Genomic DNA, 17128 nt, shown 5'->3' on the forward strand with positions numbered 1-17128 from the left:
CTTCTTCAGCAGTCATTCAATGACAAGCGTAAAAAGAACCTCTTTTCCCGAAAATTTCCCTTCTACAAGAACAAGGACCAGAGTGAGCAGGAAACCAGTGATATTGACCGTAAGTATGTGGCATTCGATGGAGAGCGAAGCACACATAGAAGGGCCTGCTAGATTGCAGTAGGGTGTTACCATGGAGACAGTTTCGTGAGCTGCAACAGGCTAAGAGCTTGAGGTGCCAATGACAAACCAATCTACAAAATCAATAAAACCGTTTGTTTGCTGTTAGAGTGAAATTTAACCCAAGAGTATCCCGGTTTGGAATAAAGCGAATAATACTGTTGAGTAACAGTGTGTGTGGAGCTGGAGGAGGTAACAGCCTCCAGCGATGTCAGCGATGGTTCCTCGTTTCTGAGAGCGCACGGCAACAAAAAACTGTAACAGAGCTTGTTGGCTTCTCAAATCAGTCCCTTTAACTAGTTACTTCAAAATCATTCCATTCTAATTCGGTTTGCCTGATGAAGAAAGGTTACTTTGATTTTTCATCATTGTTGCCAGCACGAAAAAAAGCGTTGCATAAGTTTGCTAATTCAGACCAGGTCCACTCCAAGCTGCGTTCTCTGCCATTTGCGTCTCTGATTGCACTTCCCGTGCCAATCAGGTCAAATCCTATAGACTTGCCTTCCCCTGTGATGTTCTGGGAAACTGTCTCCTGTCGTAGCGCCAATTTTATATATTACTGACAATTATTTTCTTTGTGATTGTCTTTTTATTGCTTGCCCTCTGGGGACTACTGCAGGAGGTCCCTGACGACATGGGATCAAAAGGCCTGAGTAAGTGATCAAAATACTCCCAAGTTATTTTAACCTCCATCTGAAAAATTACTACTTTTTTTTTTTAACAGATCTCTTTGAGACTGATGTTCTACTGCCATAAGGAGGTTGACTCTAAAAATGTTTCATGAGTTTTTTTTTTAGTTTGTAATGTTCTGGGGGTTTTTGCTTTCAGGAACGTGTTACTTTAAGTTCATGTGACTATCCCATTAGATTTGTTTTTGTTGTTGCTCAGAAGCTTACCAGTGCTTACTTGTTTGTCCTTAATAGTACTGTGTTTTTAAATTTGATGATTTTTTTAATGTCACTTTTATTTTGTCTTTGTGGTTTTGTTTATTTAAAAATAACTTATGGATTTTTACAGTAATAGTACAGCCATTGCCGCAATACTTTATCTAGTTAGAGTTTTCAGTCCTCTCTCTAGGTGACTGATGTTTACAGCTTCTTAGAACAAACAAAAAACTTTGCTTAATAAATGCCATGAGAGTTTTTATGTCTGACTTACTTGAAGACTTACAATTCTTTTAGACCTGGTAGTGGGATAGCTGACAGAGGAGACCGATAAGCATTTTTCCTGTTTCCTGCAGAACTGTTCACTACTTGCATATACAGTAAGATTCCAAAGTTGCCGAGTACTCTAACAGATCAGGTTTTGTACACGGACACCACCACTGTACTAAAATGACAGAAAAAATAGTCGAGACTTTGCTTTCATCTCAGATAATTAACACATGCATTGTTAAGTGTTTATGGAATAGTGAAATTAGTCACTAAAGATAAGTGACTAAAGGTCATTAAAGAAAACCGTTTTTCCCAGGGCATAACCGTTATGCACAGCTTGCCTGAAATGACATGTGAGAACGGGTGTGCTTCTATACTTGACCTCAGTCGTAAAGTAAAAATTCTAGTAACTATAACATTAATTTTCCACTTCTGAAATGGCTTGTGTCAAGGAAGTTCTTGGTCTAGAGCAGAAGACCGTAGCAACCTTTATGGCCTTGTGGTTCAGAGCAGAAGATGAAAAGCAGCCTTTACGGCCTATGATTGTACCTATTTCGAACTGTGTGATGTGGTCCAGAAATGTCACTAGGTGATTCTTTTGTTATAAAAACAAATGGCTTCTAGAACGTTTTTCAACAGTCAGATTTTTTGAAACTGCCTTACCACACTTAATGCAAGCTGTGTTACTCAGACTCTGCAAGACTGCTGCTCTTGTTGACATTTCAAGCTTTACATCTTTACCAAAGGTGCCCATTTTGAGACTACACACTTGTATTCTCAGTTCACAATGTCTCCCTTTCATGTTCTACCACAAGCCTTTTAAACATCACTGTTTGCCTCTTCCATGCCAATGTGCACATTCTTCTTCCAAGACAAGAAAATGAAATGGAAATAGATCCAAATTGCTGGAACTTGCAAACATTTGGAAATGTTTCTCTGCTTTTCCTGCACAGAAATGACGTGAGGGAGTTCAGTCTAGCCAGAGATTTGTGGTTTAAATATACTAGTTCACTTTATCCAAAAACATTTTTAAAAGGTTAATTAGTTTATGTATGACGACTAACCTTTTAAATGTTTCTTAATCATTAGGAACATACTTGCTTCATAATTGCATTCTTACCTCTAGAGTCCCTTCGCTTCCTTCTCTTCAATCTTGTAAGGGAGGAACTGTACTGAATTTAATGTTTTATAAAGGCAATATGTATTACCGTATGCACACAGTTGGGTACATAATTTCAAATTAATTGGATTTAACTTGTATATGTCAAACACAAGCTTCTTAATGCAGTCTAAAGCTGTGGATGTTAGTGCTTTTTATTACAAATAGACAAACTCATTGGGTGGCATGAAAATTGGTTCTATACGATAAAGTTCAGCAATATCAAAGTTCATATTTGTTCACCAGACTTGTAGATTTTTCAGGTAACAGAATAGTTTGATACCTGAAATTCTTCCATTGCATTAATTTTTGTTATAAAAACACTTAACAGAGTTACATAGCTTAAAAAAGAAAATATAAACACATTGTAGCTACTTGAAATGTTTTGTTTACTATACAAATGGCATAAAATTAATATAGATAGTCCAGAATTAAAATCGGCAGGTTTTGAAAACTAAAGCATTACTTGAGGGGAAAAATCCCTTAATTTAGCATTGCACTTCGAGTAAACTATTTAATATACCTATATAGGAAAGTGTCTATTACTGAATGTGCTACACTATGTTTCCTGCACTATTCTCTGGTATTTTCTGCTAAAAAACTCTAATATAGTAAATAATTTATCTGCATAAAAGTTGAAATGCATAATCCCATAGTTTTTGCACAACAAAATTAATCTTGAAATGAAAACCTAATAATTGCAGGGTTACATGTGATCTAGGAATTAGTGTACTTTTTGTAGTCTTATTTTGATGTGCTACTTAATGTTTTTCTTTTTATTAACATCCATTCCTTTCGTATGAAATTAAGCTTGATCCTGAGAGCTATGAGAAGTACCTTAAAACTTTTATATGCAGTATGTATTGATTTCAGCGTTTTGATATCAGTATTGTCTTTCACCTGGATTATTTTGTGTCAATTTGCTTTTTTTTTTGAACTCATGTCATTAGTGTATGTTCCTTATTTTTTTTCCATTGTGTTGCAATTTCAGAGCATGTAACCTCTAATGCCAGCGATAGTGAAAGTAGTTACCGTAAGTGTTTTTAAGTTCTTTGTTTATTTAGAGTCTTTGTTTAGTAGCTCTTCCTTTGGTTTTGTTTGTCTGTCTTTTCTGGGTATTTACATGTTAAATAGAACTTCCCAATCACCTTCAGGTGAAATCCATATTCATGTGTTTGCTGGGATACTGCAGATTCTGATGTGTCTTTGTGTTTAAAAAACTGACTAGAGAGAATCATTGCAAACCGCCTTTATGGATATTTTTATTGTAATTATGATTTTCTTAGTTCAGCTTAATTTGAATCAATTCCTATTTCTTTTAAATTATGCGAGCTAGCTAGACTTATTAAAACCTAAATGTAAATTTAATGATGACAAATGTATGTAGCGGAGCTTAATACTGAAAGCATAACTAAACTGTGTAATCTGTTAAATAGCGCAATAACTATCCACGATTTTTTACAATTGGTACTCAGATTTAATATGTATACACTTCTAATGAAAGTAAAGAGAAGCAAACATGTATTTACCCTTGCTTTTAGTTTTCATTTATCTATTTTGTCAAGTGTGGATGCTTAGTATGAATTGTCTTCAAAGCGTATGGCACACACTCAGTGCTGGAGTCAGTTATGATAAATTGTCGTGCCAGGCGCGCCTGCGCGTTCTCTCCCTCCCTCTCTGAAGACATAGTATTTTCTGAATACTAGACTGAGTTAGGCTTTTCACTAGCCCAAGCTATAGTGCTATTTCTATTACCCAAGCTCCAGCAGCACTACATGTTCGTAGTGGGTAATATGCCGCGTGATGCTGCTCTGCAGTGTAAAATGTCTTAAACCAGAAACAGAACTTCAGTCCCACTGGCCATTTCCAGTGAACACCTCCTCGGTAGGGTCACACCATCCAGCGCTGGAACCCAGCATAGAGCAGAGCAGGAGGGTGAAAAAGTTGAGGATTTGAAGAGAAAAATGAGAAGAAGGAACAGCAGAAGTCAGGCAGTGTGACAGCGAGTGGCTCGCTGATGAGCTCTGCTGGCCTGCAAACTCTGTCACCGGCACTGCAGAAACAGATACTATTTATGTTAGGGGAGTGAGGAGATATATTTGTTTGGAAGCTGTAGATGATCAGAGGTGATGATCCACATGTTTTTCTTCCAGATGAAGAAGGAAAGGAATTTACACATATATATAAAATGCTAACAGTGTCGTAGGCTGCAACTGAAAAGAAACCAATTGGGGAAGGTGTTTGTGTTCCCTGAGAATAACACAAAATTGAGCATGTATGGAAGTTGCCTTTGACAAACTTACAAATTCTAACCATTATTAATGATGCACTATTAAAACTATCTAACCGTGACCGTTTCTTTATAAATTTGCTGCTTTCCTCTCTTCTCCGTACCCCTGCCCCCATGTTTTTTCTCAGAGCTTGCTTTATTTATGTTTACAGCTCATTATTGGTACTAATAGTTTTTTATTCTGTTGTTACTTGAGAAGCCCTGATTTTATTATGAGTGTCATGGATTTGCTTATCTGAATGCGTACTTCCAAGTACTTTTTATTAAAATAATTTTTTTAATTTCTTCTTGCTGCTGTCTAATATGAAAGTTATCTTGATTACAGATGAGTACGGTTGTTCAAAAGGTTCATTCTATTAATATCCATTTTTCCAAAGTATTGAAAAGCAGTGACAATATATACTTTTTGCCCTCAATCAGGGGATACTTTATACTTGTTACTATCTCTTTAGTAGTTTGCTTAACTAATTTTTGACCTTATAGCAATGTGACTTCTCCAAAGAAGTATCTTCTTATATGTGAGCTGGATCTTTCATAGATGAGTTGGTAGTTGGTGATTCCCTATTCCTCTCCCTAGTCTAAAAGGGGTTCTGAAAGTATATACTGTCCTTCTAAAATCCATTTGCATGAGTAACTTTTTGAGATATTAAAATATACAGGTTGCATGTTTTCATGTCTGTCTTAAGGTATTCCTCACTTGTAATAACTTACAAAATTAAAATGTTCATTCATGTATTGCTGTAATATAGTTTGAATGCAAATTTTTTGTAAATAAACAAAATAGTTCTTTTAATGAAATCGTAAATTTTAGATTTAAAAAATCAATGGTATTTGCTATAAAATAAAGACTAGATACATAGAAGCAATATATGAATTTATAAAAGCCTTCATCTGCCATCTGTTTCTACGCAACTGTGGTATAACATGGGTGTGTTCCTTTGCCTGTTATAAGTATGGCTTATGAACTCCAAAGAATGTACTGAAATTACACAAGTTATTTAAGGACTGTATTTTATTCAGAGTTCGTAGCAATGTCGTAAAATTTGAGCTTCTATCTTCAGAATTACAAATCTCTGCTTTCATGGAGTTAACTTATAGTGATTATATTGCAGGAAATTTTACTCAGAGATATCTTGTTAGACTAGAAATAATCATTTAGAGAGATGGCAGCTGAGGTATATTTCAGATGCTTTCACTAACATTTAAAAAACCTGCAGCTGTCAAAAGTCAAAATTCAGTTATTTTAGTTTCATTCACTGCTGATGTGCTTTCTGTAGCTGAGAACGATACAAAAGCATTCTTTGTTTCCAACTTCATCTTTAAAAATTCATTAATAAAATAACTGTTATGTAGTCTATGCAATCATAATATTTTTTTGGTAGAATTAGAGTGGTTAAAAATGTTTATAAAAATGCCACTTCATGATAAAGTTAACACCAGATATGTGCATCTTGACATACATGATTTTCAGCCCTGTGTAAATATAGAAAAATGCTGTTGTTAATGCTGGCTTCAAAGTATGGAGAATGTTGATGATGAAGGTGGCATTGCCTCTAGCAGTGAATGACAGCATGCATGCATTTCGTTCAGGGAAACGTGTGTAAGAGCATTTCAATAATGCTTAAAAATTCTTCTTGTGCTTGATGTCGGTTTGACACACTAACATAAACCAGGAAATTACTTATATTGTATGTGCCTTATGCTTTAAAACTTTGTGTTTGGCTGATCTTTGTGATTTTTATAATTCATCGCTCTTGAAAAATGTCCTTCATCAGTGTCATTGTAATGCATATTACTGAGAAATGTCTGTATCATTACAGTTCATTGAATGATTCTAAATATCTTGGTTTAGGAAAAAAATACATAGATATGTCTTTGCATTTACATTTTAGGTGGCCAAGAGGAATACGTCTTGTCATACGAACCAGTCAATCAACAAGAAGGTTTGTAGATCTCACTTAGTGTAAAATAAAAATCATTTGAGTTACCAGAATGCTTCATGTGCCCTTTTGCACTGAGCACCATGATAAACTCTCTGGTTTGAACTTGTTAGCATCACTGAAATGATAAAGCATAAAGGCTTAAATTATTAAATGCAAGTGCTAAATTATGTAGTGCAAAATCCAAAGGTGTGCTACTTAAAATAACTTATTATGTGGGGTTTACATTGCATAAGGAAAACATGGCGTGTTTTAACAGTTTTGTCAGTGTGAACCTCAAAAATTATGGTTTTCTTTTGTTTCATATTGCTTTAGCATTCTCGCTGTTGCAGTTCTTTTTTTCTTTAACAGCAAAAATTGTGTCAATAGATCGTTTGTCTGTTTTAGTGAGCTTTAATTGAAATGTCACAAAAATTGACAGTCTTCTGTTTCTCTATGGGCTTCTGGTGTGGCTGCTTTGGTTAGCAATTGCCAAGTGATTTTTTTTTTTTCTTTTCAGAAAAAAAGTGGTTTTTTGAATGAAATGGGAATTGATAGGAGAAAATATTTTCTCACATTTGCATTTAAAAAAAAATGCTTCTCACTGAATTCCAGTGGGACGTTTTAATTTCCTTTTCACTTTGGTCCTAATCTGGCTTCACTGTTTATAGTAGACACAGAATTTTTAGTGTTCCCTGTGAACCTCAAAAATTATGGTTTTCTTTTGTTTCATATTGCTTTAGCATTCTCGCTGTTGCAGTTCTTTTTTTCTTTAACAGCAAAAATTGTGTCAATAGATCGTTTGTCTGTTTTAGTGAGCTTTAATTGAAATGTCACAAAAATTGACAGTCTTCTGTTTCTCTATGGGCTTCTGGTGTGGCTGCTTTGGTTAGCAATTGCCAAGTGATTTTTTTTTTTTCTTTTCAGAAAAAAAGTGGTTTTTTGAATGAAATGGGAATTGATAGGAGAAAATATTTTCTCACATTTGCATTTAAAAAAAAATGCTTCTCACTGAATTCCAGTGGGACGTTTTAATTTCCTTTTCACTTTGGTCCTAATCTGGCTTCACTGTTTATAGTAGACACAGAATTTTTAGTGTTCCTGTTCCCCACCACAGATGCCGATGGATAACGCGTATTTTTCTGAACTGTAAAAGTTAACAATCATACTGAAATGTAACTGATGTTGTTCCTTTATGTTTAATAGTCAGTTACACTCGACCTGTGATTGTTTTGGGACCCATGAAAGACAGAATAAATGATGATCTGATCTCAGAATTTCCGGACAAATTTGGCTCCTGTGTTCCACGTAAGTCTCAGCAACACTAAAGCAATTCTAAATGATTTTTTCTGTTAATTTTCTTAGTAAACATCTTCTGTATGTTGAGTTAAAAAAAGTTAATATAGTCTCTAAACTTTTTAGACCTGTCTTAATTGTCAGTCATCTCTTTGCTTGTGACAATTTTGCAGTATATATGGGAGACTCTTTTTGGATATTATAAGGAAAAAAGTCACTGGTTTTTGTTTCACTTTAAAAATTCTTGGTTTATATTTTAAAGATACTACTAGACCAAAACGAGATTATGAGGTGGATGGACGTGATTACCATTTTGTCACTTCTCGAGAGCAAATGGAGAAAGATATTCAGGATCACAAATTCATTGAAGCTGGCCAGTACAATAATCATCTTTATGGAACAAGTGTCCAATCAGTGCGAGAAGTAGCAGAAAAGGTAAATCGATGCCAGTTACTTTCATTTACTGAAGTGATTATCTGACTGTCCTGACAGGGGAAAAGAGAAAAATGGCAAGAAGCCATTAGAAGCCTCTGACTTTGAAAGGAATTTGTATAAAACAAGAAACAAAGTGCATTGTCACAGATGCATTTAGGGAAATAATGTCACTTTGGAATAATGAAAGCATTGCGATTTAATTATGGGAAAAGAGCAACCATAGGGTTTGCCCTCCTATAAAAAGAGAATAGAGAAGAAATAATTGGAATTACAGACTAATTAGCCCAGCTTACATACGTAGATCATTAACTAGTTAAGAATAGTGGTGGTGGAGTTGATTAATATCATGATGCATTTGATACAGACCCATGCAGAAGAAAATTTGTAAAAATTATATTCTTTATGGATTTAGCTGACACAGGGAAAAGCATAAATGTAATAAATTCAATATTAGAAAGACTTTTTACATAACTACCACTATGTTTTGAAGACTGACCTTACTGTTTTTATCCTGAACAGATTTTAGTTAGCTATTTCTTGCCAAATCGAAATATTTCTGAAATCAAATTGAAATTTACCGGAGCTCTCTGAAAAAGAGTGTGGTAAAAAGGAAGCGTATTTCTTAGCATAAGATACTTGTTTTAAAGAAAAAGTATTAGTGAAAATTCTTTGCAAATGTTCCACATTACGCTGATGAGTGTAGTTCTGCTACTTTACAAATATGGTGCATTTACAGTAGACACTGTTACCTAATCTGTATGAGAGAAGAAACAGGTATTTTCTAGGTGGGAACTCACGAGTGTGAGTGCTCTCGGTCTGGATGTGCAGAGGCTGAGTGTGGTTACCCCCTGTGACGTGGGAGTGCGGTTAGTCCTCTGGAAAACTGTGTGGACCATTCTCGCCAAATGGCTGAGGATTGTTATTTCTGGCAAGTGTAATTTACAGGAATCAAAACCAGGGCAAACATGGTAAGACTGTGGTTCATGTGACGAAGTTTTCTTCTGCCGTCTTTCTCACCCTGTGGAATAGAACCTGCCGCTGTGGTATATAGCAAGAAAAGTAAAGAAAATAAAATGAATTACAAAATTGTTGAAGTAAATGAACAATACTTTGGATGGGAAGCTGAACAGACTTGTGAAACTATAATTTGTGATTAAATGATGAAACTATTTCTTGAGCAGCTTAAACATTATAGGCTCGTCCACAGTTGCTTCACCTGGAAGCTCAGATCCAGTCCTTCATTTCCATCCTAGACCTGAAGCTGGCTGTGTTCTTTTGCCCATGTGGTGGTGTTAGTAAGATATAAAACAATTGTGAATCTTTCATAAACTGACATGAAGAACAAAGTACTACCAGATGTCTCCGTGCTATTAAATCTCTTGCACAGACACCATGGGACTTGGGGTAGATGCAGCAGTTTCTCAGTTCCAGCTAACATTATTTTTTCCGGGAAACAATGGCCTGTCCCTCAGAACTTGACTCAAAATCAAGACGGGGCTGCAGATTGGTCAGTCTGGGGCTGCTCCCTCCTTGTGTTCTTCATCTGACTTAAGAGATGAGTCTCTTCAGTGGTCTTATTACTGGGGTATAAAAGATGATTTCCAAGTTTTCTATGATGAATTTAGGGGAAGGCACAACAGAAGTGACTGCTACTACCCCGAAAGTACCAGAAATAGTATTCTTGCAATAGCTTTAAATTGTGTTCATTTGCCCATGTTCCTAGCTGATCCATATCTCTTTCATCTCCTTACCTATAATGGACACATCTAAAGATGCTTTTTGATGTCTTTGTTCCATTATTGTAAAAGACAGTGGATGCTGTGTTTCTCAGTCAGATGCTGTGCAAGTAAGGAACTAAAAGAAAAAAGAAGTAAAATACTGTTTGAATGCACAGTGCAAAGAACAAAATAGCTTCCCTGGATGAAAACATGATAATTGTGTCATGAAGTACTTGCATTTCTTTTCCCTGTCACCTTCACTTGAATTTCTATATCCTCTTTTCTTTGGAAGCAGCAGCTAGCGGCTTGCAAATCTCTGTGTCTGAGGTCACTGTTAATGCATGTTCATTATTGATTTGGAATAAACTGTCCCAGTTATGTTCCATAAGGTCCAGCACAGCTACTGTGCTGGCAATCTACTTCTCCACTCTTTGCCCGAAATCCTTTGGCACCTTGCATAAGCTGTTGGGCCAAACGCAGCAAATACTAAGTGTCTAATCTCAAAACAGAAAATGGACCGGGTGATGCTCTTAAATCTCAGCTCTCAGAGTGCGTGCTGCATTTACAGGGAGACCATTTGACAGATGTAGATAGGTCAGGACTTGTAGTAAAATACTCTGCTAGAACATACAAAGACCTTTCTTAAGTGATACCAGTCAGCATCCTGATCTGGGAAACAGCTATCATCAGTTGAAAGCAACCAGATGGGTATTGTTCATGTGAGAACACTTTTATCCTCGTCAGAATTCATGAAATAAATTTCTGTGGTTTTGTTGTGCAAGAGATCAAATGTAAATGATCCTAGTGACCTCTTCTGCCAAGAAGCAGAAGCGTGTCAGTCATTTCAGATGGCAGTTGCTTCCTTGCTCTTCAGTTCCACCAGGAATCATCTCCCGGGGCTTAGGAAGAGCCTTGTAAGATATGAGTAACCTTTGGTTTTATGGTGCTTGTGAGTTTGTATCCTGTCTCATGGAATTCCGCCTTTCATATTGCTCTCCTGCTAAAGAAAAAGATTTTCTTATTTTAGTCACCTGACAGTGGTTTTCTATTCCTTTCTTCCCATCCCTTTTTAAAATGGCGGTATGCCAATTTACTCCTGTGCTACTCAGAAAGGGAAGGAATAAGTGTGTGAGGTGGAAATTAGCGTATGGGAGATGAGAGGAGCTGAGGAGGAGCCTTTGAGATGAGGTATCCCAAAGAGCTGGAAAATTGCTTATAGTGGGAGAATAGAGGCAGGGAGAAAAGCAGCCCTATCACATTGTCTTCCAGCTGTCCAATGAATGGTTATGTTTGTTTCTCAAGAGATGAAAAAATAATCAGCCCAAACAAATTGCATTCACCATCACAAACTGGGTGTTGTGCTGTGTGGTACCTGGCAGGAGGAGAGTGTGTGTGGTCACTTCCATCTAACGATTCTGATGGTGGCATATTTCCCTGCCCTCAGGGGGGGTTACTCCCTCAGGTCTGCCAGTTAAGCCATCTGCCTCCTCTCTAAACTGCACCTGTGACATGGCCACCTCCTTTAAGAATCCTCAAATTATTAAAAAATAAAATAAAAATTTTAAAAAATCATGTTGGTAGTGTGGTTGAAGTACAGCTGCTTCACTGGGTGGTTCTATGTGGTTGATTGAACTGCAGCCTCTGGTGGAGAAAGGATGAAGGGGTCAGGAACATCTCAAATGATGAATGATGCCAACAGAGGAGCCCTGTGAGACCTTGCACCAAAGTGGTGAAATCATACTATCATTGATGCAAATGCTCTGGTTTTGTTGGCTTCACTGGGGAATGTGTTTTCTCTTCTGAAATATTACTTTTTATACCTGTAACTTAAACTTTGCTTAGTGCCATTTTCTCTTCTCTCTCACTTTTTAGGGTAAACATTGCATTCTTGATGTTTCTGGTAATGCGATCAAAAGGTTGCAGATTGCCCAGCTGTACCCAATCTCCATTTTTATTAAACCCAAATCAGTGGAAAATATCATGTGAGTAAAAGTAAAGTACCTCAGGTTAAATTGTTTGAGACTGTCATTGTATTTGAAAACCGAATTGCAAGTTGTGTGATGACAATTGTAATATTTTGTAATGACAATTGTAAATATTTTAAACAATATTTAATTTTCTGAGTTGAATTTCTAGAGGCTTCTAAGGTGAGGTTTCTAATCCAAATTATTTGGTAGTAGTTTTTAAAGAGAGAATGTTTTCAATTTCAGGGAAATGAATAAACGCTTAACGGAAGAGCAAGCCAGGAAGACGTTTGAGAGAGCCATGAAACTGGAGCAGGAATTTACTGAACACTTCACAGGTGTGTTTTGCTTGGAGCTGTTCCCTTGCCAGAGTTGAAATTCTATTGCTGTGAAATAGTAATTGCCTCTCTGCTGAGATAAGGCTGAACTTTGTTTTCCAGGTGATGTGCGATTGTTTGGAGGCATAGAGCCATCTTAGTAGCTCTACACTGATTTCAATTTGATCAATTAATTTAATATATACAGAAATTTACTGGGAACTTAATTTAGGTTTTAAAAAGTGAGATACTTTCTACTGTTTTCCTTGGTATTGTGATGTAGGTGTTTACTTTGTTGATACATTGTATGCTTAAAGTTTTTTTCTTTACAAAGATGAGAAGCCCCCTGTAGAAAACGATTTATTTCCATTTATTTTTAATTCAGGAAGTAAAGAATGATGGTAATTAATTAAGCCTCTGGAAATTGGGCACTACAGCACTGTGGTTCTTAGTAAATCAAATTTGTGTATGCCACAGATCTAATGGTAACAGCAAGGGATGGGCTGCAAGCCCATGCAATGTAATTGTTTACATTGTGGCTCGAAGTAGGAGGAGATTGATCAAGTCAGGATCTTCAGGAGGACAGAAATGAGCCTTTCCTCTTCTTGCCCTGGATGGACGCTTACTCCTTTCTTTCCTATTGTGTTCTCTTCTGTGGTATTTCAGTGTTTGCTGGCCCAGTTGCCTCCTTTCTGGGATGTGACTCCTTTTCCTAGTTCCTCCTTCTGCATCTTATGTGGGCAGAGCTGTGGGTGCCACAGGCTGCTCCATCTGGGCAGGGATGCGGGAAAGGGCGGTGGCTTCACATGGGAAGAAGACAGAGGAACCAGTAGACTCCCTGGCTCAGTCTTCCCACTGCCTTTGTTCTCTACATTGTGTGTTACCCACACAATGAACAGCTTGAGTCCGTCCCTTTTTGCCTCCCTCTCTGCTGCCTCCTGGCTCTCAGTTTACACCGATACCTCATCTGGCTCTCCCACAGCTCGCTGCCTGTCTGCACCCAGAAAGTTATGGGGCTCTCAACATATATTGCAAATTCTTCCTATTGTAGAGTCCCTTACCAAATGATTTGCAAATATTAGGTTTGTTGTTCAGGAGTTTTATTTTAATTGATATTAATTAAATATTTCGTTAGTAGCTGCCCTTCTCCTAGGCTTTATCAGGGCATTGTATAAGATACCTTTTCAGGAAATTAATGGACATCTTTCAAGATGTGTCAAAACCCGATGGGTCTTTTTAAGAGCTCTAGTGCTCAGGGCCGCGTTTCTTCTCAGAAGTATAAGGCTTGTTGACAAAGGAAGATAGCAACGGTCAGACTTCTGTCCTTGATAATCCAGTTCAGGCCAGAAATCCTTTTCTGAATCTGTTTGAGATACTTGAAGACATTACTACTCACAGTTTGGAGGCTGCCACCCATGTGGGTCCGGTGGTAAAACAGAATGTGTGAGAGCATTCCCTACTCTGGTTAAGAAAAAACACCACATCGCGTGAAGTAACTGAAATGAACTTCATCAGTAGGTTAAGTTAAAACAGACTTAAGCTTTGCACTGAAGCACGTGAAAAGCACATCCATCTTCTGTTCTGAGGGGATTGAGCTTTGGAAGAGGTGGTTAAATATAGCTGGGGACGAGTGAAGTGCTGAAGCTTATGGCTATTTGCATTGCAAAGACATAACTAAATCTTTCTAATGCACTGTTGTCCTGTGAACATTATACTTGACCTGTAGTAATGGAACAGCCTCCTCCCACAGGCATGTGGCAGTGGGCTACAGAGACAGAGAAAGTCTTTACGAGATGGGAATGATGAGTAGGAATTACAAGGCAGTAATTTGCATGAAGGCAAAGCTTGGAAGCAGCAGTAATATATTAATGCACAAAAGAGTGAGCCTGGCCTGGCCCCAACATTATCTTTTAAGCTAAACTTTGTTTCTTGGATTATCAACACTGAGGTGACGATCCTAATTAAAAAGTTGCCGTCTCGTGGCGATTGCTTCCTCAGACTGAAGCGTGGTAAGAACAGCTCAAACTTCATCCTCATTTTCACCAGACCGTACTTTACTCTGGTATGTCAGAACACATCCATATTGGATCATTTCTAATTATTTTCTAGCCTTGGAGAAAATATATTGAACTTACATCATCTGAATATAAATTGCACGTTTAACTATGTAAGGAAACTTATTGTCTATAAAACTTAAATCTATTGGCTGGAACTCCATGAGTTTTGGCCAAAAGCAAAGGTAGTGCTAGCAGGTAGAGATCCCTGGGGTGGCCAGCCTTGCTCTGGAGTGCCAGGACCCAGGTGAGGAGCTCACTGCTTTATACCGAGTCTGACTCAGACCGAGTGCAGGTGAGGACACAGCCCTGTATCTTCTTGCTGCCTTGTGTTGGAAACACACATGAAAGTTGGGCCAAAAAGCATACTGGAGGGTGCGAATTGACTCGGGCAAACTCTCGCATGTGGTTAGGAAAAGCAAAACAACCTCCTCAGTTGGATGTGTTGTATTTGTAGCAAAGGGAAAACCACTTCCTAACCCCAAGCCTCTGAGCAGGAGAGATGGTGCTTTGCGTGTCCTGCAGTGCCATCAACAACGTGCTTTGCTCCAGCACAGAAATGAGACATCTCAGTGGGTGTCCGTTCCTTCAGCCAATCTGAAACCCTCTTGCTGCCCTGAGAGAGGAGAGCAGCTTGGCCTGGAGCAGCTTGGTTCTGTAGGGGCTGGGAAGGACGATTGCTGATTGCCACATTATGTTTTGCAGCTATTGTCCAAGGAGACACACTGGAAGAAATCTACAACCAAGTGAAACAGATCATAGAGGAACAGTCTGGGCCTTACATCTGGGTTCCAGCAAAGGAAAAATTATGAAAACAGATTTTTATTTTTCATTTTCTAACTGACATCACCTACTACATCTTGACGACTCTTAAGCCCTTCCAGTGGAGCCTGCCTCTAGTTCTTTCCGGCGTGGTTCATACCCTAACCATCACATTCTGCAGTTCCCATAATGCTTTACATTTGGTGTCTCTCTTAGTTTAAATAATTTGTATTATTGTGTGTTGTTGGTTTGCCATTTTTCAAACATGACAGTGGAATGGCCTGACCAGCTATTAGTTTGGGGTGGGGGTGGGAGGGAATTGCTTGGTAAAATTCCTTAATGTTTAAGGGAGAGTAACTTTCAAAGATTTTTTCAAAAAAGCTTTATAGACATTCTTTTAAAATTTCGTAACAATTGAAAGAAAAGTTGTATTCAAGGAAGTTGTAACTCATGAGTAACTTTGCACGCTTAACTTTAATAGCATGGTTTGGTCAGGGCAATCAATTTCAGGTTTTATTTTCTGAGTTAAATTCTATTCTCACAATATTTTTTTTTTTTCTTTCCAGGCAGTTAGAGAGAAACTTTCAAATTTTGAGTTAACATTTTCATTAACTCCCATTATTACTCCTCAAGGGATATTCATTTTCATAATTTCATATGGATATTCTTATAATCTATTTTTTCATTTTTTGCCAATAAAATTGCTAGGGACAAAGATGTGTAATGTTTTTAATCTTCCTCATGAAACACTATTTATAGTGTCTTACAGAAATTGTTTATAGATAATGGTCATCACACTTTTTGAGCCTAAAATACGTTTAGGTGCTAGGAAACCTTGTATTTTTCAGAGGAATGCCAAATTTCCGTTGGCAGTAATACAGAAACCAGCTGCAGAGATGGTCAACAGGGCAATGAGAGAATGATTCGTAGCCTAAAAATGTGTGTGTTCTTAGGGGTCAGATTTTAATGAATATTTTACCCACAATAACTGCCTATTTTGTTATAATAAATATATATATATATTAAACTTTCTTTAACTAAACTCTGTAACTATGGGAATTATTTTCTTTACATAGTTGCGCACACGTATAAATATATATATATAAAATATATATTTTTCTTTTACCACCTACTCCTAGCTTTTTGTTTTGAATAAAAATACAAATTAGAATTTACCTTCCTTAATCATGAGAAATCAAATGGGCTATGGTGGCTGGGCGGAAAGTCCAGGGAATATTAGTTAAAAAAATCATGCAAGTTCTCCTCTTTTCTACGGAATTTCAGGTGTTTGTCTTTCCCCCCTTTCCCCCTTTGTAATATGCATGTCTTAACCAAAGGGAGATTTCAGAGCCAACGATACATTTTATTTGCCTGTACGTGTTCATCTTGGATTGCATAGGCACAAGATCTTCCATTTGCAATGCACAAACTTCTGTGCTGAATGTTATAAATACTTTGTACCAAAACATGGAACTACCTTCAGCAGTGAAATTCTCGAATTCCCGTGTGATTTGGTACCTGCCATTGCTTGTTGGAAACTGATTGTTTTTAAGAGAGATGTACTTATGGCAGTCACGGGGCAGTCACACAACCAAATTAGCTTTGGTTTGTAAAGAATTATCCACACTATCCATTCCATTTGTTAGAAAGAGGAGAACAGCTAATAAACTTTATTGTACAATATATTTGTCAAGTGTGTTTTTAATCAAAAGAAATACAGGCGTTGTAGCATTTAACATCATTGACTCAGACTGTAAATGACAATAACATGTTAGAGGAACACGAGTGACCAGATTGGAGCTAATGAAATTGCTACATGAAAAGCAGGTTTAAACTTGGGACAAAACTATTGCTGGTGTTCTGTGGAAAGCTTAGAAGACTTACAGTAAGCA

The 17128-nt window shown here is 37.3% G+C and overlaps 1 protein-coding gene across 15 annotated transcripts in view; it reads left to right on the forward strand.

Moving 5' to 3' along the window:
• DLG1 (discs, large homolog 1 (Drosophila)) overlaps positions 1-16921 on the forward strand; it is a 134751-nt gene extending 117830 nt beyond the window's left edge. For 5 of the 15 annotated variants that reach the window (XM_014945881.1, XM_014945883.1, XM_014945871.1 and 2 more), the window contains 8 exons: positions 10-109; positions 3473-3514; positions 6664-6714; positions 7897-7998; positions 8249-8421; positions 12012-12121; positions 12350-12441; positions 15180-16921. In XM_014945881.1, the coding sequence (XP_014801367.1) occupies positions 10-109; positions 3473-3514; positions 6664-6714; positions 7897-7998; positions 8249-8421; positions 12012-12121; positions 12350-12441; positions 15180-15286 (777 nt within the window). In that variant the 3' untranslated portion in view covers positions 15287-16921. Of the gene's footprint in view, positions 1-9; positions 110-787; positions 822-3472; positions 3515-5081; positions 5118-6663; positions 6715-7896; positions 7999-8248; positions 8422-12011; positions 12122-12349; positions 12442-15179 lie in introns of all 15 variants that reach the window. The other 10 variants (XM_014945874.1, XM_014945873.1, XM_014945885.1 and 7 more) reach the window with 5 other exon arrangements.
• Positions 16922-17128: the final 207 nt, after the last annotated feature.

This window comes from Calidris pugnax, unplaced genomic scaffold (genome assembly GCF_001431845.1).
Source record: "Calidris pugnax isolate Ruff unplaced genomic scaffold, ASM143184v1 scaffold111, whole genome shotgun sequence".
NCBI lineage: Eukaryota > Metazoa > Chordata > Aves > Charadriiformes > Scolopacidae > Calidris > Calidris pugnax.